We start from the raw sequence: 24187 nt of genomic DNA on the forward strand, positions 1-24187 counted from the left end.
TTTGTCCTTTTTTTATAAGCCACAGTGTTTTGATGTACTTTTCATGACACTGCTTCTAGGAATGTTGTGGCATCTGGCATATACCTCCTCTCTCCCCTAGCTTTGCTTGATTTTCTCTCAAAACGATGCAAAATAAAGTTCTCAAGTCTTAAAAATAAAAAGTTTCATTTTGCATTTTGGTTGTCTTGAATATTGTTAAAATTTACATCTGTAGTGTTTCTATTATTTGAGGATTCATGTGTTTTCAGAATAAAGATTATATTAAATCAATCCTTACTCTCAAGGAAAATAGCAGGCTGATGTTTTTACCCTAAGGCATTTGGAGAAAAATATTACAGCCCTTCAACTCAAGCAGGGCTTTCACTTTCACTTCCTGTAGCAGTGTCCTACAGCTGAAAAGTCACACAAGACAAGATGTAATGGCGTACTCAGTCATCAACTGCAGACTTCAGTGTGGTGGGGATTCAGAAAAAGGAAATCAGGGAAGCTTGCAAAAAGAAAAGGAGTCTTGAGCTTGAAAAAAGTCTAGAATGTGATATATCACAGCAGAGGCAAGAAAGACTGACTGGGACCAGGAAAGACAGGACTTTATACATGGCTATGTCTGCATATAATATGTGTGGATGCATACATGGGTGATGTGTCAGAACTTAAGAAATCCTTCTACCTGTGTTTTTTCTAAGCTTTCCGGTTTTCTCATTTTCATATCTTCTCAGCAGCTAAGCGTATAACCTTGCCTGGAATAGGTACTCAATAAAAACTGCATTAAATTATATTTTTAGGGTAACAATTTCCTGCCCACACATATACACTGTGACTCTAGTGCTCTTCATCCATCTGTTGCTAACATGAAAGCTCCATGCCCTTCTAGCTTGCCTTGTAGCCTGTGAGTGCTGGGAGCCATAAGTAATTCTTCCTCCACCTACAGGCCCCAGGTTGGGAGTGGTCCCATGACTAGAATAAGACCTGGCAAAGATATCCACTGAGCTGAAAAGCATGACTTCCCATCTGTTTTTATCCCCTCTCTGCTTGCTTCTTCAACTGCACACATCTCCTAGGTAGTATAACAAGTTATCAAAGGGCAAACGTTAAATCACATTCTCAGTACTTTATTTTGGATGGGGGGTAGATTGAGGGAATTGGGTAGATTTCCAAGGGAGGTTGGCCCATACACGCACAGAAAAAAAAGACCATAATCTCCCCTGTGTACAACCAAAGGCAGATATGCTCAAACATAGGTGCATTTAACACCTGACAGGTATATTTAATGAGCCCAAATGTAAAGCATTACATTTTATCTGAAATGAAGTCTACTTTGCATTCCAGGTAAAAAGAAAGATATTTCACTTACCTGTGTAGAAGATGAACTATTAGGCAGAATATTATATATAGCTAGTATTTATCAAGCATAGTGTTTAATATGTATGGTGACCAATGACAGTATTGGGAGAGTTAGGAAAGATTTAAAAACTTGAGGACTTCTAGAGAAATGAGAGCCCACACTGCAAGTAGAAACATGTGCCTATTCCCATGTTACACACACACACACACACACACACACACACTGCAGACACACACGCTAATCAATTTTCCCTTGGGCTTAGAGTTCCGAGAGAGCAATGCATTTTAATTTTTAAATATGAAGTATAACCAAGTCCTATATGACTTATGATCATCCGTTCCCTACTCAGACCCTTGAGTAGTATTGGAAAGTTAGAATTATTCTGTTACCAAGCTCTTTGAAATTATTTCATTCTTTGGAACCTCATAATCTTAGTATCTAAGTGTTTAAGCTCATCTAGCTAAAAGAAGTAGTATATTGTTTTTTCAGTTCCAGCTTCTACCTGGGCAGTTCTTTTTAATTTGAAGAGTATCAGGTCTTGGAGACCATTTCAAAAAATATCTGGCCAACTTTCTCATCCTGAAATTAAGGAAGAGTTTAGAAAGATAATGTTTTTAAGGATGTCTTTAGAAATTATGGGAAAATTTGCATATTACTTTCTAATAATATCAAATAAATTGGGTGTAAGAGTGGCAAGACTTGAGATTCACTAAGTTAATGTACCTTATTAATGAAATTGTATTTCTCTGCTAATGAACCTGGTCAGGTAGGAGCTACGAGTAGATCTGCATAATATGTAAGAGAGTAATTTTGTTTACTTTTGAGGTATTGCTCCCTGTAGAATATTTTATCGCTTACTTTTTTTTCACTCTGTGGTACACAGTTTCCCCAAGAAAACAAATGTTTAAAATACTCTTCCTCAGTTTTTCAAATCCATTGAGTAAAACTGAAGCTTCAGGAAGATGTTACGTTTATCCTGCAGTTTTGTGTGCCTACCAATAAAAATACCACTGAGTAACCCAGGGGGCCTCATAGACCCTAATTTGAGAATAAGAAAGGGATTAAGGCTCTGTTTCTCTGGTCACCTAAAAAGCAGAATGTTTATCATCACTAGGAGTCAAGATATTCTCAATCAGGGACTCTTCTTTTACCTAAGAGACCATTTCGTACATTCTACGATGCTTTGATCTAATTCAGTGAATGCCTGAAAAACAGGACATTAGCATGATAGATATCAAATTTTCCCAAAGGGAAATCCACATTAATAAATCACAGTGCTTTGATTGATGAGATTGGTAATTGTTTGGATTTCTATCTGACCCTAATTATTTTCAACCATTTTCAGAAAGCAGCAGGAACACTGTAACTTCCTTGCTTTAAAAGGGGGAGGATCCAACAAGCTATAACTTTGGGAGCATTCCCCCACATATTTACATAGAAGAAGGGCCACAGGTGTCCTTGGATGTCATCAAACATAGGAATCAGTGGTGCTGTGAACAGCCTTTATTGTGAAGTACTGATAGGTGCCCATTTCTTCTCATAGAGAAGAAAAAAGTTGTTTCCAGACTACTCAGGTTATTCAAGTATTTCATAATATCACAGCTTTAAGAGTCTGGCTGACTATACTGGCTCACCTGAATATTTACGGAAAATTAATATCTCTCAGAAGTCTACAAAATGCCTTCTGGCTTTAGACATTAGTAGGTTAATGGCAGTTAAAGCTTCAGATTATCCATTGATTCTTTATATCCCTATACATCCGGCAAAGAAGGGATGCACATATTTACATTTGAAAAAAAAAATCTTTCTTTAAATAACAAAACTGCTTATTTTAGTATTTTCTTGTATTGTTATCCTCAATAACAGAAGGAATAGAAGACGGGGTGTTGGTGATACATACAAATGTATTAAAGTTTATTTTAGAGCCAGAAAAGACCCAAAGCCGTCACTGTCTTCCTCTTGCCTTCTGCCACGACTAACCAACATTCTGAAGAAATCACGCAAGATTAAATAATAGTCTCAAGCCAAACATTCTTATATGTACTCTGATAAATTTAACATATTCTTATGTTTTGTATGTTCTCAATTATATCTTTGCTTCATCCTTTCCTATTATAGTTTTCCATTACTGAAATCTTCCTGTCCTTTCCTGTTACAGGATTATAGCTGGACAGACATCCGCTGCCCCTTTGAAAAACGAAGAGACGCAGCATGCGTGTTTTGGGACAATGTAGTTTACATTTTGGGTGGCTCTCAGCTTTTCCCCATAAAACGAATGGACTGCTATAATGTCGTTAAAGATAGCTGGTATTCCAAACTGGGCCCTCCAACACCTCGAGACAGCCTTGCTGCCTGCGCTGCAGAAGGCAAAATTTATACATCTGGAGGTTCCGAAGTTGGTAAGGACTTATTCAGTATTTGTGTGTGCTTTAAAGCTGAGGGTCTTGGCTTTCATATTTAAACAGAGTTGGTATTATTTGTTCAGATACTTTTTGACAAATTTAAATACATAGCTGTCATATTTTAGAGCACATTTCCCTGAAGGTTTACCTTACTCTTTCTAAGTCATTAATTTACGAGAACTTCAACTTCCTAGATTATGTTAACTGTCCATTTTTTGTCATGACAACGGTTTCATTGACGTCATCTGGATTTTAGTTTCATTGTTGCCATCTGGATTAGTTATTTTATATACGTAATATTATTTGCTTTAAAGATTTTGGAGTTTGGCTTACTCATAGACCCACATTCAGGCTTTTAAAATCTGTATTATCTTTGCTTTCTTTGTATCAGAAAAAAGTAAGAATAATCTTTTTCATTTGCTTTATTCTTTAACTTTGTTTTTTTCTTTTGGCTGCGTCGGGTCTTCGTTGTGGCATGCGGGATCTTCGTTGCGGCGCGTGGGCTTCTCTCTAGTTGTGACGTGCAGGTTTTCTGTCTCTAGTCGTGGCACACGGGCTCTGTAGTTAGCAGCACTCGGGCTGTCTAGTTGAAGCACGTGGGCCTAGTTGCCCAACCAGGGGTTGAACCAGTGTCCACTGCATTGGAAAGCAGATTATTTACCACTGGACCACCAGAGAACTCCCTATTCTTTAACTTTTTAATGTAATGATTGGTAGTGGTATCTTAAGCTTATTGATCAGAACAGGGTGTGGGTATGGGTATAAAAACCTTTCTCATTGACAGATAATTTGTAAGTGTCCACTAGTGTTCGGTTATTAAATGAATAATTTTTCTAAATGAATATTCTAGGTGCAGACTAGCTTTTATATGCTTTCGTCTTTTCAAGTAATTTCTTTAGCTAAATAATGGGCTTATAAAGAAAACTAGGAAGACCAAGTAAATCTAAAGTATGGAATTTAAACGTTGTCTTTTTGTTTTCTTTTATGATTTTTATATTAGCCCAAAGACTGTTTTACTTTTGGTCAGCATATTTATTTGTTTTAAGTTTCTACCCCCACTCCCACTAGATGCAAAATGAATACAAGAAAGATTATGATTTTCTAAATGTGACTTGAAAATCATAAAAGATTATGATTTTCTAAAACACTTGAGTGTTTTATACATATACTTTTTTGTGGAAAGTATAGTAGATAACTTCATTTCTTCAGCATTTACTCTACTAAGTCAGTTTTTGACTTAAATAGTAACTCTTTTTAATCTGCTATATACTGTATATTTCCCTTTAGTGTCAGCCGACTGAATCTGCCAAATTTGAAATGTTTAAAAAGTTAAAAAGAAGGTACTGTTAGTCTTGACTATTACTTCTTCTGTTTGTTACTCTTTGAACTTTGCTCTTCATAGGCTTTGGTTTTGATAGAGACTTATAAGGGTGTTATTGCTTTTAAGCGTTAGAAGAGTCCAGAAAAGTGGGAAGGGAGCAATAATTTGATAACGTTCTAGCTTCGTTTTTCTTGGGAAAGAAAAAAAGCACTTGATCTTTAATGGTATCATTTCTAAAAGTCTTTATTGAGCTCCTAAAATGTGCAGAAGTTGCAAAACAGGATGGGTGTGTTTTGCTGTTAAAATGTATAATCAAAGTACACCAGAAACACATAACGATACTTTGAGTGTATATTCAAGAATGGACCGGCATGACTTCAGGGCCTACCCACACAACTGCTGAGAGCAGTCAGGAAGAACAGTTTTGTTAATGATGCAGTGGCTGTTGTAGAACATTAAATGACAAGCCTGAGGATACTCTCAGATAGTAGTCTTCATATTTTAAGGTATAGACTTAACCGTGTGTAAACAGCTGTGTTTTTCCCCCTCTCTATAAACATTTGAGGTTCAGTTAATTCCCATCATCATAACTGGGCTGGAAGACATACATAATGTTTCTTATTTAATTTGAAAACCTTTTGAAATCAAACCAATTTCTTTTTTGTTGCTGTTTAATTACCAATTAATAAGTCTCTCCAGCAGATCCTTTTCTGAATATTTTCCAAGGTCTATACAAACAGAGGTAGCTTTTTCTGAAACTATTTCTACGTTTTGTTGTTGTCGATTGAGTAGAGAAAAGACTCTACGACCCTAAATTCTTTCCTCCAGTAATTAATGATTCAACTCTACAGTCAACTCACTCCAGGCCCACATACACACTAAGTTAAGCAAGATGGGGTCCTTTTCTTTTACAGGAAACTCGGCTCTGTATTTATTTGAGTGCTATGATACAAGAACTGAAAGCTGGCACACAAAGCCCAGCATGCTGACTCAGCGCTGCAGCCATGGGATGGTGGAAGCCAACGGCCTGATCTACGTTTGCGGTGGAAGTTTAGGGAACAATGTTTCTGGGCGAGTACTGAATTCCTGTGAAGTTTATGATCCTGCCACAGAAACGTATGTATCAGTTTAAAACTCTTACTACACAATTAATTGTATTCTATAAGCTCAATGGAAGAAGATGTCAAAAGGCAGAAGGAACCCAGCAGAAGGATTTTTGAATGTGCTAGGGTCAGGGGCATGTTTATAGCCTTGACCCTTCCTCTACACCTTAAGAAATAGCTTGACCTTATACCCCATGGGAGCCCCTCTCTTTCTGTTCCTGCTTGTGCAATAAATAAATGTCTGTGAAGAAGAAAATATGACTGATTCATCAAACTCAAAATATTTTTGTTTGAGAGATCGGGAAGTGTAGAGAGGGGAAAACAATTTATGACCAGTAGTAAATTTGCCTTTAATTAGAAATATTATGTATTGGTTCGTGGCATTAATGAATCATACCCCTAGGTATAATGTCTTTTTTGAGTTTGTGCTTACTAAAGTATGTTTGGATTCATATTTATTGAATAAAATTATTCTTTTTTTAAAATATTTATTTACTTATTTATTGGGCTGCGCCATGTCTTAGTTGCGGCATGTGGGATCTAGTTCCCTGACCAGGGATCAAACCTGGGCGCCCTGCATTGAGAGCACAGAGGCTTAACCACTGGACCACCAGGGAAGTCCCTAAGTAAAATATTCTTAAGTCAACTGGAAAGTAAAATAAATGCTTTTAAAAGGCAAAATACAAAGAAATAAACGGTTAGCCCGTTTTTCTGATCTTGTAATTAATGATGGAACCCATTCAATACAGCCAAAGGATATGAGCCAGTTATTGATAGTGGGGGGTGGTAAGTATAGTATAATTAACTAACAAGAAAATGAACACAGGTGATGTTCCAGTCAGACCTTTTGTTGATAATCAGAAACATCCAAAGACCTTCAATAAGAAAATTAACTTGCTCGTTTGAAAGGATTGTTCTTCCTTTACTAGAACAAGTTATTGGGCAAATATGTTCAACATAAATGTTATGCCAAAGAGCCGCACCAAAACTCTTATGCTCAAATTTTGTACTTAGGAAATATTTCCAGGCTACAAAACATAGAAGTCTTCTACTCCAGCTATTGCTTTTATTAAATTAAGAGTAAAGATTTAATTATAAAATATGATTGTCATTTGTAGTTATTTATGCTTCCTACCTATTTTTGAAGGATTTAAGGAAGCAAAATCAGTAACTCCTTTCCCAAAGAAAAGTGCAATTACAATTGTTCTTTTCTCATTGTTTGCTCAACTAGTCACCCATGTTAGGGATAGAATTGAAAGAAGCTTATCTTGAAACATATCTTTTGCTAAGTGTCTAGACTAGGAAATCTCTTGAGATCATCAAACTTAATACTTCCCAAAGTTTTTTTTTATTATTATTGGAGTATAGTTGCTTTACAATGGTGTGTTAGTTTCTGCTTCACAACAAAATGAATCAGTTATATATATACATATGTTCCCATATCTCTTCCCGCTTGCATCTCCCTCCCTCCCACCCTCCCTATCCCACCCCTCCAGGTGGTCACAAAGCACCGAGCTGATCTCCCTGTGCTATGTGGCTGCTTCCCATTAGCTATCTACCTTACGTTTGGTAGTGTATATATGTCCATGCCTCTCTCTCGCTTTGTCACAGCTTACCCTTCCCCCTCCCCACATCCTCAAGTCCATTCTCTAGTCTGTGTCTTTATTCCTGTTTTACCCCTAGGTTCTTCACGACATTGCTTTTTCTTAAACTCCATATATATGTGTTAGCATACGGTATTTGTCTCTCTCTTTCTCACTTACTTCACTCTGTATGACAGACTCTAGGTCTATCCACCTCATTACAAATAGCTTAATTTCGTTTCTTTTTATGGCTAATATTCCATTGTATATATGTGCCACATCTTCTTTATCCATTCATCCGATGATGGACACTTAGGTTGTTTCCATCTCCGGGCTATTGTAAATAGAGCTGCAGTGAACATTTTGGTACATGACTCTCTTTGAATTGTGGTTTTCTCAGGGTATATGCCCAGTAGTGGGATTGCTAGGTCATATGGTAGTTCTATTTGTAGTTTTTTAAGGAACCTCCATACTGTTCTCCACAGTGGCTATACCAATTCACATTCCCGCCAGCAGTGCAAGAGGGTTCCCTTTTCTCCACACCCTCTCCAGCATTTATTGTTTGTAGGTTTTTTGATGATGGCCATTCTGACTGGTGTGAGATGACATCTCATTGTAGTTTTGATTTGCATTTCTCTAATGATTAATGATGTTGAGCATTCTTTCATGTGTTTGTTGGCAGTCTGTATATCTTCTTTGGAGAAATGTCTGTTTAGGTCTTCTGCCCAGTTTTGGATTGGGTGGTTTGGTTTTTTGTTATTAAGCTGCATGAGCTGCTTATAAATTTTGGAGATTAATCCTTTGTCAGTTGCTTCATTTGCAAATATTTTCTCCCATTCTGAGGGTTGTCTTTGGTCTTGTTTATGGTTTCCTTTGCTGCGCAAAAGCTTTGAAGTTTCATTAGGTCCCATTTGTTTATTTTTGTTTTTATTTCCATTTCTCTAGGAGGTGGTTCAAAAAGTACCTTGCTGTGATTTATGTCATAGAGTGTCCTGCCTATGTTTTCCTCTAAGAGTTTGACAGTTTCTGGCCTTACTTTAGGTCTTTAATCCACTTTGAGCTTATTCTTGTGTATGGTGTTAGGGAGTGATCTAATCTCATACTTTTACATGTAACTGTCCAGTTTTCCCAGCACCACTTATGGAAGAGGCTGTCCTTTCTCCACTGTACATTCCTGCCTCCTTTATCAAAGATAAGGTGACCATATGTCCGTGGGTTTATCTCTGGGCTTTCTATCCTGTTCCATTGATCTATATTTCTGTTTTTGTGCCAGTACCATACTGTCTTGATTACTGTAGCTTTGCAGTATAGTCTGAAGTCAGGGAGCCTGATTCCTCCAGGTCCGTTTTTCGTTCTCAAGATTGCTTTGGCTATTCGGGGTCTTTTGTGTTTCCATACAAATTGTGAAATTTTTTGTTCTAGTTCTGTGAAAAATGCCAGTGGTAGTTTGATAGGGATTGCATTGAATCTGTAGATTGCTTTGGGTAGTAGAGTCATTTTCACAATGTTGATTCTTCCAATCCAAGAACATGGTATATCTCTCCATCTATTTGTATCATCTTTAATTTCTTTCATCAGTGTCTTATAATTTTCTGCATACAGGTCTTTTGTCTCCTTAGGTAGGTTGATTCCTAGATATTTTATTCTTTTTGTTGCATTGGTAAATGGGAGTGTTTCCTTAATTTCACTTTCAGATTTTTCATCCTTAGTGTATAGGAATGCCAGAGATTTCTGTGCATTAATTTTGTATCCTGCTACTTTACCAAATTCATTGATTAGCTCTAGTAGTTTTCTGGTAGCATCTTTAGGATTCTCTATGTATAGTATCATGTCATCTGCAAAGAGTGACAGCTTTACTTCTTCTTTTCCAATTTGGATTCCTTTTATTTCCTTTTCTTCTCTGATTGCTGTGGCTAAAACTTCCAAAACTGTGTTGAATAAGAGTGGTGAGAGTGGGCAACCTTTTCTTGTTCCTGATCTTAGTGGAAATGCTTTCAATTTTTCACCATTGCGGACGATGTTGGCTGTGGCTTTGTCATATATGGCCTTTATTATGTTGAGGAAAGTTCCCTCTATGCCTACTTTCTGCAGGGTTTTTATCATAAATGGGTGTTGAATTTTGTCAAAAGCTTTCTCTGCATCTATTGAGATCATATGGTTTTTCTCCTTCAATTTGTTAATATGGTGTATCACGTTGATTGATTTGCGTATATTGAAGAATCCTTGCATTCCTGGAATAAACCCCACTTGATCATGGTGTATGATCCGTTTAATGTGCTGTTGGATTCTGTTTACTAGTATCTTGTTGAGGATTTTTGCATCTGTGTTCATCAGTGTTATTGGCCTGTAGTTTTCTTTCTTTGTGACATCCTTGTCTGGTTTTGGTATCAGGGTGATGGTGGCCTCGTAGAATGAGTTGGGGAGTGTTCCTCCCTCTGCTATAGTTTGGAAGAGTTTGAGAAGGATAGGTGTTAGCTCTTCTCTAAATGATAGAATTTGCCTGTGAAGCCATCTGGTCCTGGGCTTTTGTTTGTTGGAAGATTTTTAATCACAGTTTCAATTTCAGTGCTTGTGATTGGTCTGTTCATATTTTCTGTTTCTTGTTGATTCAGCTGCTTGGCAGTTGTGCCTTTCTAAGAATTTGTCCATTTCTTCCAGGTTGTCCATTTTATTGGCATAGAGTTGCTTGTAGTAATCTCTCATGATCTTTTGTATTTCTGCAGTGTCAGTTGTTACTTCTCCTTTTTCATTTCTAATTCTATTGATTTTAGTCTTCTCCCTTTTTTTCTTCATGAGTCTGGCCAATGGTTTATCAATTTTGTTGATCTTCTCAAAGAACCAGCTTTTAGTTTTATTGATCTTTGCTATTGTTTCCTTCATTTCATTTTCATTTATTTCTGATCTGATTTTTATGATTTCTTTCCTTCTGCTAACTTTGGGGTTCTTTTGTTCTTTCTCTAATTGCTTTAGGTGTATGGTTACGTTGCTTATTTGAGATGCTTCTTGTTTCTTAATGTACGGCTGTATTGCTATAAACTTCCCTCTTAGAACTGCTTTTGCTGCATTCCATAGGTTTTGGGTCGTTGTGTTTTAATTGTCATTTGTTTCTAGGTATTTTTTGATTTCCTCTTTGATTTCTTCAGTGATCACTTCGTTATTAAGTAGTGTATTGTTTAGCCTCCATGTGTTTGTATTTTTTACAGATCTTTTCCTGTAATTGATATCTAGTCTCATAGCGTTGTTGTCAGAAAAGATACTTGATACAATTTCAATTTTCTTAAATTTACCAAGGCTTGATTTGTGACCCAAGATATGATCTATCCTGAAGAATGTTCCATGAGCACTTGAGAAAAATGTGTATTCTGTTGTTTTTGGATGGAATGGCCTATAAATATCAATTAAGTCCATCTTGTTTAATGTATCATTTAAAGCTTGTGTTTCCTTATTTATTTTCATTTTGGATGATCTGTCCATTGGTGAAAGGGGGGTGTTAAAGTCCTCTACTATGAATGTGTTACTGTCGATTTCCCCTTTTATGGCTGTTAGTATTTGCCTTATGTATTGAGGTGCTCCTATGTTGGGTTCATAAATATTTACAATTGTTATATCTTCTTCTTGGATCGATCCCTTGATCATTATGTAGTGTCCTTCTTTGTCTCTTCTAATAGTCTTTATTTTAAAGTCTATTTTGTCTGATATGAAAATTGCTACTCCAGCTTTCTTTTGGTTTCCATTTGCATGAAATACCTTTTTACATCCCCTTACTTTCAGTCTGTATGTGTCTCTAGGTCTGAAGTGGGTCTCTTGTAGACAGCAAATATATGGGTCTTGTTTTTGTATCCATTCAGCCAATCTGTGTCTTTTGGTGGGATCATTTAATCCATTTACATTTAAGGTAATTATCAATATGTATGTTCCTATTCCCATTTTCTTAATTGTTTTGGGTTCGTTATTGTAGGTCTTTTCCTTCTCTTGTGTTTCTTGCCTAGAGAAGTTCCTTTAGCAGTTGTTGTAGAGCTGGTTTGGTGGTGCTGAACTCTCTCAGCTTTTGCTTGTCTGTAAAAGTTTTAATTTCTCCATCAAATCTGAATGAGATCCTTGCTGAGTAGAGTAATCTTGGTTGCAGGTTTTTCTCCTTCATCACTTGAAATATGTCCTGCCACTCCCTTCTGGCTTGCAGAGTTTCTGCTGAAAGATCAGCTGTTAACCTTATGGGGATTCCCTTGTGTGTTATTTGTTGTTTTTCCCTTGCTGCTTTTAATATGTTTTCTTTGTATTTAATTTTTGACAGTTTGATTAATATGTGTCTTGGCGTATTTCTCCTTGAATTTATCCTGTATGGGACTCTCTGTGCTTCCTAGACTTGATTAACTATTTCCTTTCCCATATTAGGGAAGTTTTCAACTATAATCTCTTCAAATATTTTCTCAGTCCCTTTCTTTTTCTCTTCTTCTTCTGGAACCCCTATAATTCAAATGTTGGTGCGTTTAATGTTGTCCCAGAGGTCTCTGAGACTGTCCTCAGTTCTTTTCATTCATTTTTCTTTATTCTGCTCTTCATTAGTTATTTCCACTATTTTATCTTCCAGGTCACTTACCCGTTCTTCTGCCTCAGTTATTCTGCTGTTGATCCCATCTAGAGTATTTTTCATTTCATTTATTGTGTTGTTCATCATTGTTTGTTTCATCTTTAGTTCTTCTAGGTCCTTGTTAACTGTTTCTTGCATTTTGTCTATTCTATTTCCACGATTTTGGATCATCTTTACTATCATTATTCGGAATTCTTTTTCAGGTAGACTGCCTATTTCCTCTTCATTTGTTAGGTCTGGTGGGTTTTTATCTTGCTCCTTCATCTGCTGTGTGTTTTTCTGTCTTCTCATTTTGCTTATCTTACTGTGTTTGGGGTCTCCTTTCTGCAGGCTGCAGGTTTGTAGTTCCTGTTGTTTTTGGTGTCTGCCCCCAGTGGCTAAGGTTGGTTCAGTGGGTTGTGTAGGCTTCCTGGTGGGGGGGGACTAGTGCCTGTGTTCTGGTGGATGAGGCTGGATCTTGTCTTTCTGGTGGGCATGTCCACGTCTGGTGGTGTGCTTTGGGGTGTCTGTTGACTTATTATGATTTTGGGCAGCCTCTCTGCTAATGGGTGGGGTTGTGTTCCTGTCTTGCTAGTTGTTTGGCATAGGATGTCCAGCACTGTAGCTTGCTGGTTGTTGAGTGAAGCTGGGTGCTGGTGTTGAGATGGAGATCTCTGGGAGATTTTCGCCGTTTGATATTATGTGCAGCTGGGAGGTCTCTTGTGGACCAGTATCCTGAAATTGGCTCTCCCACCTCAGAGGCACAACACTAACTCCTGGCTGCAGCACCAAGAGCCTTTCATCCACACGGCTCAGAAGAAAAGGGCGAAAAAGTAGAAAGAGTAAGAATAAGGAGGGGGAGGGGGAGGGGAGGAAGAGGAGGAGGAGGGAAGGAAGGGAAAAAAGAAAGACGATAAAGTAAAATAAAATAAAGTAAGATAAAATATAATAAAGTTATCAAAATAAAAAAAATAAGAAAGAAACAAAAAAACGGATGGATAGAACCCTGGAACAAATGGTGGAAGCAAAGCTATACTGACAAAATCTCACACAGACACATACACACTCACAGAAAGAGGAAAAGGGGAAAAAATCATAAATCTTGCTCTCAAAAGTCCACCTCCTCAATTTGGGATGATTCGTTGTCTAAAGGAGGGAAGGAAGGAAAGAAAAGATAAAGTAAAATAAAGTTATTAAAATAAGTAATTATTAAGAAAAAAATTTTTAAAAACGGACGGATAGAACCCTTGGACAAATGGTGGAAGCAAAGCTATACAGACAAAATCTCACACAGAAGCATACACATACACACTCACAAAAAGAAAAGGGGAAAAAATAATAAATCTTGCTCTCAAAGTCCACCTCCTTATTTTGGGATGATTCGTTGTCTATTCATGTATTCCACAGCTGCAGGGTACATCAAGTTGATTGTGGAGCTTTAATCCGCTGCTTCTGAGGCTGCTGGGAGAGATTCCCCTTTCTCTTTTTTGTTCTCACAGCTCCCAGGGGCTCAGCTTCGGATTTGGCCCTGCCTGTGCGTGTAGGTCGCCAGAGGGCGTCTGTTCTTTGCACAGACAGGACGGGGTTAAAGGAGCCGCTGATTCGGAGGCTCTGGCTCACTCAGGCCCAGGTTAGGGAGGGTCACGGAGTGCAGGGCGAGCCTGAGGCGGCCTCTGCCGACGTGACGTTGCACCAGCTTGAGGCGCGCTGTGCGTTCTCCCGGGGGAGTTGTCCCTGGATCACGGGACCCCGGCAGTGGCGGGCTGCACAGGCTCCCCGGAAGGGGGGTGTGGATAGTGACCTGTGCTCGCACACAGGCTTCTTGGTGGCGGCAGCAGCAGCCTTAGTGTCTCATGCCTGTCTCTGGGGTTCGCGCTTTTAGCCACGGCTCGCGCCCGTCTCTGGAGCTCCTTTAAGCAGCGTTCTTAATCCCCTCTCCTCGCGCACCAGCAAACAAAGAGGGAAGAAAAAGTCTCCTGCCTCTTTGGCAAGTCCAGACTTTTCCCCGGACTCCCTCCCGGCCAGCCGTGGCGCACTAACCCCCTTCACGCTGTGTTCACGCCGCCAGCCCCAGTCCTCTCCCTGTGCTCGGACCGAAGCCCGAGCCTCAGCTCCCAGCCCCGCCCACTCCGGCGGGGGAGCACACAAGCCTCTCAGGCTGGTGAATGCCGGTCGGCAGCGTTCCTCTATGTGGGAATCTCTCCGCTTTGCCCTCCGCACCCCTGTTGCTGTGCTCTCCTCCGCACCTCCGAAGCTCCCCTCCTCCGCCACCCGCAGTCTCTGCCCGCGAAGGGGCTTCCTAGTGTGCGGAAACCTTTCCTCCTTCACAGCTCCCTCCCACTGGTGCAGGTCCCGTCCCTATCCTTTTGTCTCTGTTTATTCTTTTTTCTTTTGCCCTACCCAGGTACTTGGGGGGGTTTCTTGCCTTTTGGGAGGTCTGAGGTCTTCTGCCAGCGTTCAGTAGGTGTTCTGTAGGAGTTGTTCCACGTGTAGGTGTATTTCTGGTGTATCTGTGGGGAGGAAGGTGATCTCCGCGTCTTACTCTTCCGCCATCTTCCCGGTAGTCTCTTTCTCCCAATGTTTTTTTAAACTGTACCTTTGTACTTGCCAGGGCACACTGGGGATACACCTTATCCTAATCCCATCATCCATCCATCCAGCTATCTATCCATCCCCTCTTGTCCTAAACCATAGGAGCAGGGTATATACCAACTGTCCTCCCTCCTGTATCAGTCTCTACTTTACCTCCCATAAATCCTATACTCAAAAAGCATTACAGCATACTAGTTGGAAAACTGTAATCTCATTCATTCTGCTGCCTAATTATTGTTTCGTTTCTAAAAAATATCTTAGAGTAGAGCCCATACCATATGAACTCCAGGCTTCTAAATTCTGAGATCTTTATTCAGGCAGTATCAGTGTAAATCAATATATTCTTATTTATAGTAGCAGAGAAAGAGTATAAAGGGATTCTACAACTTCAATATTTTTTAAAACTAGGTGAATATAATCAGTTTGGGGAATATTTTAAAACTTACACAATTTAGCATTTCTTTTATATATATTGAGCTTATGTATTAAATTTGAATTCTCTATATTCTCTAAATTTTCCTAAGTGAAAAGCTAGTGTGAATATAATTATCCAAATCTCATAATGAAAGATGTTATATACTACTATGATTTCCTTTCTAATATGTCCATCCAACGTATTTTTTGTAAAACTGTTTCTACCCAATTTTGACAATTTTTGAAGTGTTTTTTAACTAGAATATGTTCGATTGGAAGCTAAGAAATGAAACCTATGGAAACAACACAACACAGTTTCCACAGTTAGAATTTTGAGAAAAGCTACTGAACACTAAACTCAGGTTGGAGAGAGCAGAGACCTAGTGCATACTCTGCATGTGAATTATAGGAGGAAGGGTGTTTCACGAAGTTCCTTAATTCTAAACCTTGAGGAGACTTAGATATATATAAAACATTCTCTTATTTTATATCATAGACATATTTAGAGAAGAAAGGGGTATGTATATTGAATTTTTCCAAGTCAGATCCTCTGTTTAACACACTGACAGCTCACTGTGTGGAGAAGCTGTGGAGGTCGAGTACTGGCTCTCCCACTTTCCAGCTGAATGCCTGTCTTTTCACCTGGAAGAGCACGTGTGTTCATCCTGAAAAACAGGAGGACTTACTTTAACTGAATGCTCAGAAAATGAGAGTGGTGACTGTCAAACCATTTTTAAAACAAACCAAAAGTATGTAAATATAAGGCAACAAGAGTTGTTGATACTTCAGAGTTCATCATTATGCTCTAATTGTTTTGAAAAGTTAAATGTATTAAATTATTTAAAAGAAGAGTTATGAATAACCATATTAGGGCTTCCCTGGTGGCGCAGTGGTTGAGAGTCTGCCTGCCGATGCAGGGGACACGGGTTCGTGCCCAGGTCTGGGAGGATCCCACGTGCCGCAGAGCGGCTGGGCCCATGAGCCATGGCCGCTGAGCCTGCGCATCCGGAGCCTGTGCTCCACAACGGGAGAGGACACGGCGGTGAGAGGCCCGCGTACCGCAAAAAAAAAAAAAAAAAAAAAAAAAAGAGAGAGATGAATCTCATAGAAAACAATAACAAAATTGTCTGTGTGTTTAATGCTGCTACCTGTGAATTAGTATCCTTCAACCCTTGTGTCCACATTTATATTCTCAATCTCTTTCTTTATAGTAGTGCCTGTGATCACAGCAACATGCTAATAAGTTATTAAACGTGACAGAATGATAGGAGCTGCCTGAAGTTCTAAGTGTATATTTAAAGATGTATGTGTGAATAGTAACAGATATGCTAATTTGCTAGAGGCCCATGATAAATTTGTTTTACTTACCGTATGTAAATATTAATTAAAACCACATGTGACTAAAACCATATTAGTACCTTATATTTTCTTACATATCTTCCCTGTTTTGTTTGTTACTGTTTTACAAGTTACTGTGAACTATAGGAAATGGATGTCTTCCAAAGACATGTTAATAGTCTCCAGATATCCTCTGTTTCCCATATCCTATTGGAGTTGAAAGGAATAAAATCCCTATTTACCCCACCTATAAATTACTGAAAACCGCTGTTAAACTTTTGTTTTCTAGCTTTCCAGACATGCAGGCGCACATTTGTGTGTGTGTGTGTGTGCATGTGTACACATATGTGAGTGGTAAATGAGCGCTTACTTGGGATAACAGACCTTTCTTATAAATTCGTATGAGTCCTTTTACTTCTTGTGAACATGTATACTAAAAACTTTCCTTTGTTTTTTCAGATGGACTGAGCTGTGTCCAATGATTGAAGCCAGGAAGAATCATGGCCTGGTATTTGTAAAAGACAAGATATTCGCTGTGGGTGGTCAGAATGGCTTAGGTATGTGAAATTAGTTCACTTTTTCAACTTTTGCAATGAATTTGCTGATATTTCCTTATCTTAAGTTATGAAAATGTTTCTTGATCACATACATCATTAGACTTTTTTTTTATAGTTTCTGTGAACTAACGGTTTATGAAACATTGTAATACGTTTAACATTTCTGTCTATGAATGTAGGTAATAGCCACCAGTCATTGTGACAGTCTCAGGTGGCTTTAGCACATTTCCAAATACCCTCTGGGGAATGGTATCACATTAGCTTAAGAGCTATTGAGGGGGAATTCCCTGGTGGTCCAGTGGCTAAGACTCCATGCTCCCAATGCAGGGGGCCCGGGTTCGATTCCTGGTCTGGGAACTAGATCCCACATGGTGCAACTAAGAGTTCACATACCACAACTAAAGATCCCACATGCCACAACTAAGACCTGACACAGCCAAATAAATAAATTAAATATTAAAAAAAAAACAAAACTGTTGAGTGACAGAAACATTTGAACTTTAATATAACTTTTAAAACTTTTTAATTTAACTTTTAGGACTTGTATCCAGGCTCTGAATGGCAGTGTTTCCTAAACATTTTTAAACGTTGCATGAAAATATCGGTACTACTTTTTTAAATGAGTAAATTTGATCTTTTTATTTTCTTAAATAATGTTGTACTAAAGAATCTTAAATAATTGCTTTTAATAATGTAGAATTTGGACTGAATCTATAAATAAGATTCCACAAAGCTTATTTTCGTCAGTACCTTTAATCACTACTTAAGTATAACAAAGAAATAGCTTTATTTCCTTCTTCTGTCTCTATCCATTGCTGTTTTTCATAAGCTGCTGACAGATAAATGGTAGAAGGAAAAAGAAGGACATTTGAATGGTTATAATCAAACTTAATCAGAAGGAAACTTCACTGGTCTACTTTTTAATTTTTCCAGAGCAGATAGACCATCTTTAATTTTATAGAATAAATATAAGTATTTATGATTCTAAAATGACAAATGAAAATTAAGTTAAATTTCTGTTGTGTTCAAGTAGGAATAGGAATTTAAATGGTAGATATGTGAGGATTCATTGTAAAATTCTTACAACTCTTCTGCATGTTTGAAGTTTTTCATAATGAGAGGTTTGGAAAAAATACAAAGAATTATTACTTTAAGAGATCTTAGAATTGTTCATATAGCTGTTCACGTTTTATTCTTTTGAAGGTGGTCTGGACAATGTGGAATATTACGATATTAAATTAAACGAATGGAAGATGGTCTCACCAATGCCATGGAAGGGTGTAACAGTCAAATGTGCAGCAGTCGGCTCTGTAGTTTATGTCTTGGCTGGTTTTCAAGGTGTGGGTCGATTAGGACACATCCTTGAATATAACACTGAAACAGACAAATGGATCGCCAACTCCAAAGTCCGAGCTTTTCCAGTAACAAGTTGTTTAATTTGTGTTGTTGATACTTGTGGAGCAAATGAAGAAACCCTTGAAACATGAAAAATGAGTGAACTTCAAGACTCACTGGAGACTCAAAAGTATGGCCACCAGTGCTTTGTTCCAAGAGTTTGGTTACAAAGTTTTAGTTTGGTGTTCTGTTCTTTTCAAGGAAGTTTCAAGTAAAGTAAGATTCCTATAAAATAGATTTTCTTTTATATGGGATTTGTTACTTCATTCAAAGACCATATTTCAGCTGGCCACATAACCAAGAACATATCTAGCAAGAAAACTTGTAAAGTTATAAGCACTTGGTGAAAGTATGAATTCTTAAATGAATTTCACATTTGTAACTATGATTATGGCAGAATGGGGGATTGACTCACCATAGAAGCAACCTCATCTTAGCTCTAGATTCTATTTTCATACATCATAGAAGTGCTATGTAGTTAGGACTGTTTGTTTCTGTTCAGTCAAGAACTAAGAAATAGTATGAATTGTAAGTCAAAGATAGGCAGTTCTGTTGGAGCAGCTTAGTCTCACGTAATTTTGCTTGTCTTCATTTGTTCCATTTAGTGCCAAATGTATTGCATTTTAAAAGCAAGCCAGAGTGAGTCAAAGCATACACTTATATCTCACAAAACTTCATAAACACATTTGGAGAGTTAAAAATGTACCCAACTCCTCATGAAATATATTCTGTCCAATTAAATAGTTCCATCTTTTTAACACAAAATGTCAAGCCTAGTACCCATCACTAATTTATATCACTTTTTTTCCCAGGGGTTAAAAAAGGATTATGCCTCTTCAGTGCTCACTCTGTTAAATAAAATCGAATCATTATAAGAATTATTACCTAGCAAAAGAAAGCCACTTATAGCAAATTTCTAGGTCACTAGAATAGCACTGATAGTTATACATTTTGAACTTCTTACAGATTAGAAAGGTACATGATTTCTCTTCCTTAGCAGAGCACATCATTGATATTTGACCCAGTTGTCTCTAAAAGTTTTTTAGTTGAGTTAAATATTTGTCATCTTGTATTAATTGCTTATATGTGGTCAGTAAATCTTTTACAAAACCAACTCTTCATTTCTTTCCAAGTAATGTTTTGCCCTTTTACATTATGAAATGTATGGAGTGGGCCATGTAAAGCTGTCACCATCCATGTTTTTACCTGGTAATATTAAATATTTTTAAACTTCAAGTAGACCGCTAAGTTCATTCTTCATTTTAAATGTGTTAGGTAATGGTTGTTTTTTGAACTTGTGAAACAATGTTTCTCTTTAACTTTTTATTGTTTTCTTTATAATGGGGGTTATAAGCTTAAAACCTAAAAATGTTTATATGAAAAAGGAATTATAAAAAGATTATGGTAGATATATTTCTATTTATGTAAGGTTTTATGTACATGACAGCTTTATTAAGATATAATTTACATGTCATACAGTTCACTGATTTAAAGTGTACTATTCAATGGTCTTTAATATATTCACAGAGTTATGCAACCATCACCATAATTTTGGAACACTTTCTTCACCGCAAAAAGAAACCCCATCCTCATTAGCAGTCACTCCCCATTTTCCCTGTATTACCTTCTTATGGCTCCTGTAACAAATCACCATAAACTTTGTTGCTTAAAGCAACAGAAATTTATTCTTTCACAATTTGGGAGACCAGAAATCCTAAATCAAGGTGCTGTTAGGGTTGAGTCCTTCTGGAGGCTCTGAGGCGAAAACTTGCCATGCCTCTCCTGTAGCTTCTGATGGCTGCCGGCAAATGTTGGTGTTTCTTGGCTTATAACTACATCTCTTCAGTCACTGCCCCAGTATTCACAGGGCCTTCTTCCCTGTGTGTCTCGTCTCTCTGCATCTTCATGTGGTGTTATAAGAACAACAGTCATTGGATTTAGCTTACCCTCCTCATAATCCATTGTGACCATATCTTAACCAATGACATCTGCAAAGACACTGTCTCCAAATAAGGTCACATTTTGGAGTTTTGAGGAGACATTATTCAACCCAGTTGCATCTCCCAAACACCCCATCCCTAGGTAACCATTAATCATTCTGTCTCTAGATTTGCCCATTCTGAACATTTTTATGTTGAATTTTGAATTTTCCTCTCCGTTGAAAAAAATGCGTCAATGTTTTTTGAGGGTAGACTATCCATTTATCATATTACAATGGTTATATTACTTAATTTGATACAATAATTTCCCATATGGGAATATGCAGCTGTTTAAGGTATTTTAAATAACTACCCTTTTCTTTAGGCTGTATCTGCTGACTAGAGCACACTACGATAAGTATGTAGACAGCCTTGATGTAGATTATAATGAATTGTGTGTGGTTTTTTTCCTTAGTAATCTTAGTAATTCTAATTAGTGTCTGTTTTCTGTCCTGGAAATAGTCTATGATATTGTCAATATCATGATAATGAGTAAAAGTACAATATATTGGCGAGTATATTTTCTGTTACTCCCCCACCCAAAATTCCTATCCTGTATAGTGCTCTACTTTCTTTTTAGTAGATATGTGATTGTTAATGTTATATTTTTTACAGTGACACGACTTTGATGACATAGCAGTTTAGCTTTTACTTTTGAAAATCACAGTGTGAACATGAAATTTTAATGTCTTGAAAAAAATTGTTGCTGTCAAAAACAGTCATTAATTACAATTGTGACCTAGCGTTCAAAAATGTGACATATAGTGTCATGGAAAATTTAGAGTCATGAAAAGAGCCATTTTTTTAAATCCAGCAGTCTATTTTCCTTTTGCCTCATACACTGTTAACGGCAAATATTTTGGATTTGCTGCAGAGGCCAGGGTAAAGGAGATATTTGAAGGAAATTTTGCTTTTTAAGGGTGGTAGTGTTAACACACATCAGCAACTTCAAAAATTCAATCCACTCAAACATGGCACCAAAACAGCTCTCACTAAGTCCCCGTAATTTGTTAACATGAAAGAATATTTTACAGGTTACATCATTCAGCACTTGATAAATCATTCCTTTAAATAACCCCCTTTCTCCTTACAGTTGCCTCAAAAGATTTTTAAAAGCTTGAATCTACTTTCATCTTCCTAACTTTCCTCCTTCCCAAGGTAATTCAAACTACTTTAGGAGAAAATCTGTACTGGGAAATTGTCTGAAATGTCATCCTTACTAACTAGAAAGCTTTTTTACTTTCCAGAGCTTTAAACCTATTCTGATAACAAAGCTGTAAAATGGGGTTCAAGGTCTGGTTCATTCAGTTCTTTTTTTTTTTTTTAACATCTTCATTGGAGTATAATTTATTCAGTTCTTGTAGGGGATTTCCCTGACTTTATCTTCCAGCCATCCATTGAATTTGTTTCCACTATTCCATGTTTAATTTCCAAGAGCATTTTCTTTTTAGGATTGTCCTTTTATATAGCATGCTGGTCTTGTTTCATGTTGCCCTGTCTGAGGATATTTTAGTTTCCTTAACATTGCTTATATTTTTGGTGTGTTTCTCTTTCCTCTGACTTCTTTTTAGATTGCTTTGCTCTTTCCTGTTGGAGTCTTTCCTCAAATATCTGGTGCCTGGCTGTGCATTTTATATTTAAAATTAGACATTAAAAAGTTGTGAACTTTTGTTTACAAACGTGAGCTGAATTGTCAGTGAATCTCATCATATGTTAAGGAAATGGCTGCCTGTTTTTTAATAAATTTATTTGTTTATTTATTTATTTATTTATGGCTGTGTTGGGTCTTGGTTGCTGTGCGCAGGCTTTCTCTAGTTGTGGTGAGTGGGGACTACTCTTCGTTGCGGTGCACGGGCTTCTCATTGTCGTGGCTTCTCGTTGCAGAGCACGGGCTCTAGGCGTGCAGCCTTCAGTAGTTGTGGCACATGAGCTCAGTAGTTGTGGCTCGCGGGCTCTAGAGCTCAGGTTCAGTAGTTGTGGCGCACGGGCTTAGTTGCTCCGCGGCATGTGGGATCTTCCCAGGCCAGGGCTCAAACCCGTGTCCCTTGCATTGGCAGGCAGATTCTTAACCACTGTGCCACCAGGGAAGCCCCTGGCTGCCTGTTTTTGTTGGAGATCCGTAAGAGATCCACAGATCTTTTTCTGGGATGTTTGATTCTCCAGAATATAAACTTACAAACTCCTGCCCCTTGAGTGTGGGAGAGCAAGCTGGGAAGAGACTGACAATAAGCCTGGCTGCAGGATTTCTGGAGCTCAGACAAAGCGCCATTCAACAGGCAGAGTTCGGTTCCTCTTTTGTCAGTACCATAACTTGACCCTCTATATTTACATCCTGGACCCTAAAGCCTCTCTTGTTCCCTTTTTTCAAGAAAAGAACCTATCTCCCAACAGGTAAGGATAGTCACCTAATGGATTTCTAACTGAACCTCATACAGATTTTCAAACAGTCCACTGTTCTGTGATACCTAGTGGTTCTTAATTCTTGTGGCTTTTCAGCCTTCTCTGGGGACATCAGTTGTCCATCTTACAGGAATATGATTCTTCCTCTAAGTAATTTACTATGTACTCTTCTATGTGCATTCAGTCTTCATAAATTGTGGTTTGAAATTACAGTTATCTCCTAGTATAATCAAAGATGATGTTTTTGCTTGTTTTCCCCCTCATTGTGAGATATTTTCAAGAGGAAAGGGTGGCAGAGGCATTTTTACTCTGCCACCTTGAAACCAGATGTTTCCTTCCCGTGACCTCACTCTCCTGATTTCCACCTACCCCTCCCCTATCACTACTGAGTTCTACATGCCTCAGCCCTAGGCTGTCATCATCTCACACAGCACTTTATTCAGATGATTTCGGTCAGGATTCTGGCTTTGCCCACCTCTCCACCTTCACAGAGCACCATACACACCCTTGTTTAAGCTTCAGCCTAACTGGTATTATTTTAGGTCTTTGATGCCAGCAAAGTTCTTACACATGCTGGCATTTGCATGGATGAAAAGTCAGTGAACATAGTGAGAGATTCATTACTACAAGGGGACTGCTCAAAATAGATACGTTAAGAATGATGGGAGCCAAGTTTCTCACTATGAAAGAAATACAAAGGGGAAATAAAATGAATTCTGTGATCTTGGGTTGAAATTGGAGGTTATCAGTGTGCAGTCATAGTTTTTAATAGACATATAGATATAGGAATATGTATTAATGTAAATGTGTCTGTCTATAGTATGTATTCTCTAGCAATGCCCATGAAAGGATTTGGGAACAAAGATACCACAATAGCAATGAGCAAATTTAGAGCTCAGATCTTGGCTTCTAAGTGCCACCAAAAACGACCCAGGGCTCCTTGGAGAACAGGCTGATTCCAGGACTGAAGCAGGGAAAGTGTCAGATGACCCTGGAGCATATTTTAGGCCAGGAAGTGAAGTGCTCAAAGAATCATGGGATGTGTCAACTGGAAATGATTTGAGCATCACAATAAATTATAGTAACAAATTATAACCCAATGAATAAAATTGGAAACCATAAGTCATACTGATAGGAATAAATAAATGAGTGAACTAAAAGTTTGGTGAGGAATGAGGTTTTTATATACTTTCA

The 24187-nt window shown here is 37.9% G+C and overlaps 1 protein-coding gene across 3 annotated transcripts in view; it reads left to right on the plus strand.

Moving 5' to 3' along the window:
* KLHL7 (kelch like family member 7) overlaps positions 1-19850 on the plus strand; it is a 64283-nt gene extending 44433 nt beyond the window's left edge. For all 3 annotated transcript variants that reach the window (XM_060157148.1, XM_060157149.1, XM_060157150.1), the window contains 4 exons: positions 3501-3741; positions 5980-6181; positions 17122-17219; positions 18423-19850. In XM_060157148.1, the coding sequence (XP_060013131.1) occupies positions 3501-3741; positions 5980-6181; positions 17122-17219; positions 18423-18706 (825 nt within the window). In that variant the 3' untranslated portion in view covers positions 18707-19850. The remainder of the gene's footprint in view (positions 1-3500; positions 3742-5979; positions 6182-17121; positions 17220-18422) is intronic.
* Positions 19851-24187: the final 4337 nt, after the last annotated feature.

The sequence above is a fragment of the Lagenorhynchus albirostris genome, chromosome 8 (genome assembly GCF_949774975.1).
Source record: "Lagenorhynchus albirostris chromosome 8, mLagAlb1.1, whole genome shotgun sequence".
Taxonomy (NCBI): domain Eukaryota; kingdom Metazoa; phylum Chordata; class Mammalia; order Artiodactyla; family Delphinidae; genus Lagenorhynchus; species Lagenorhynchus albirostris.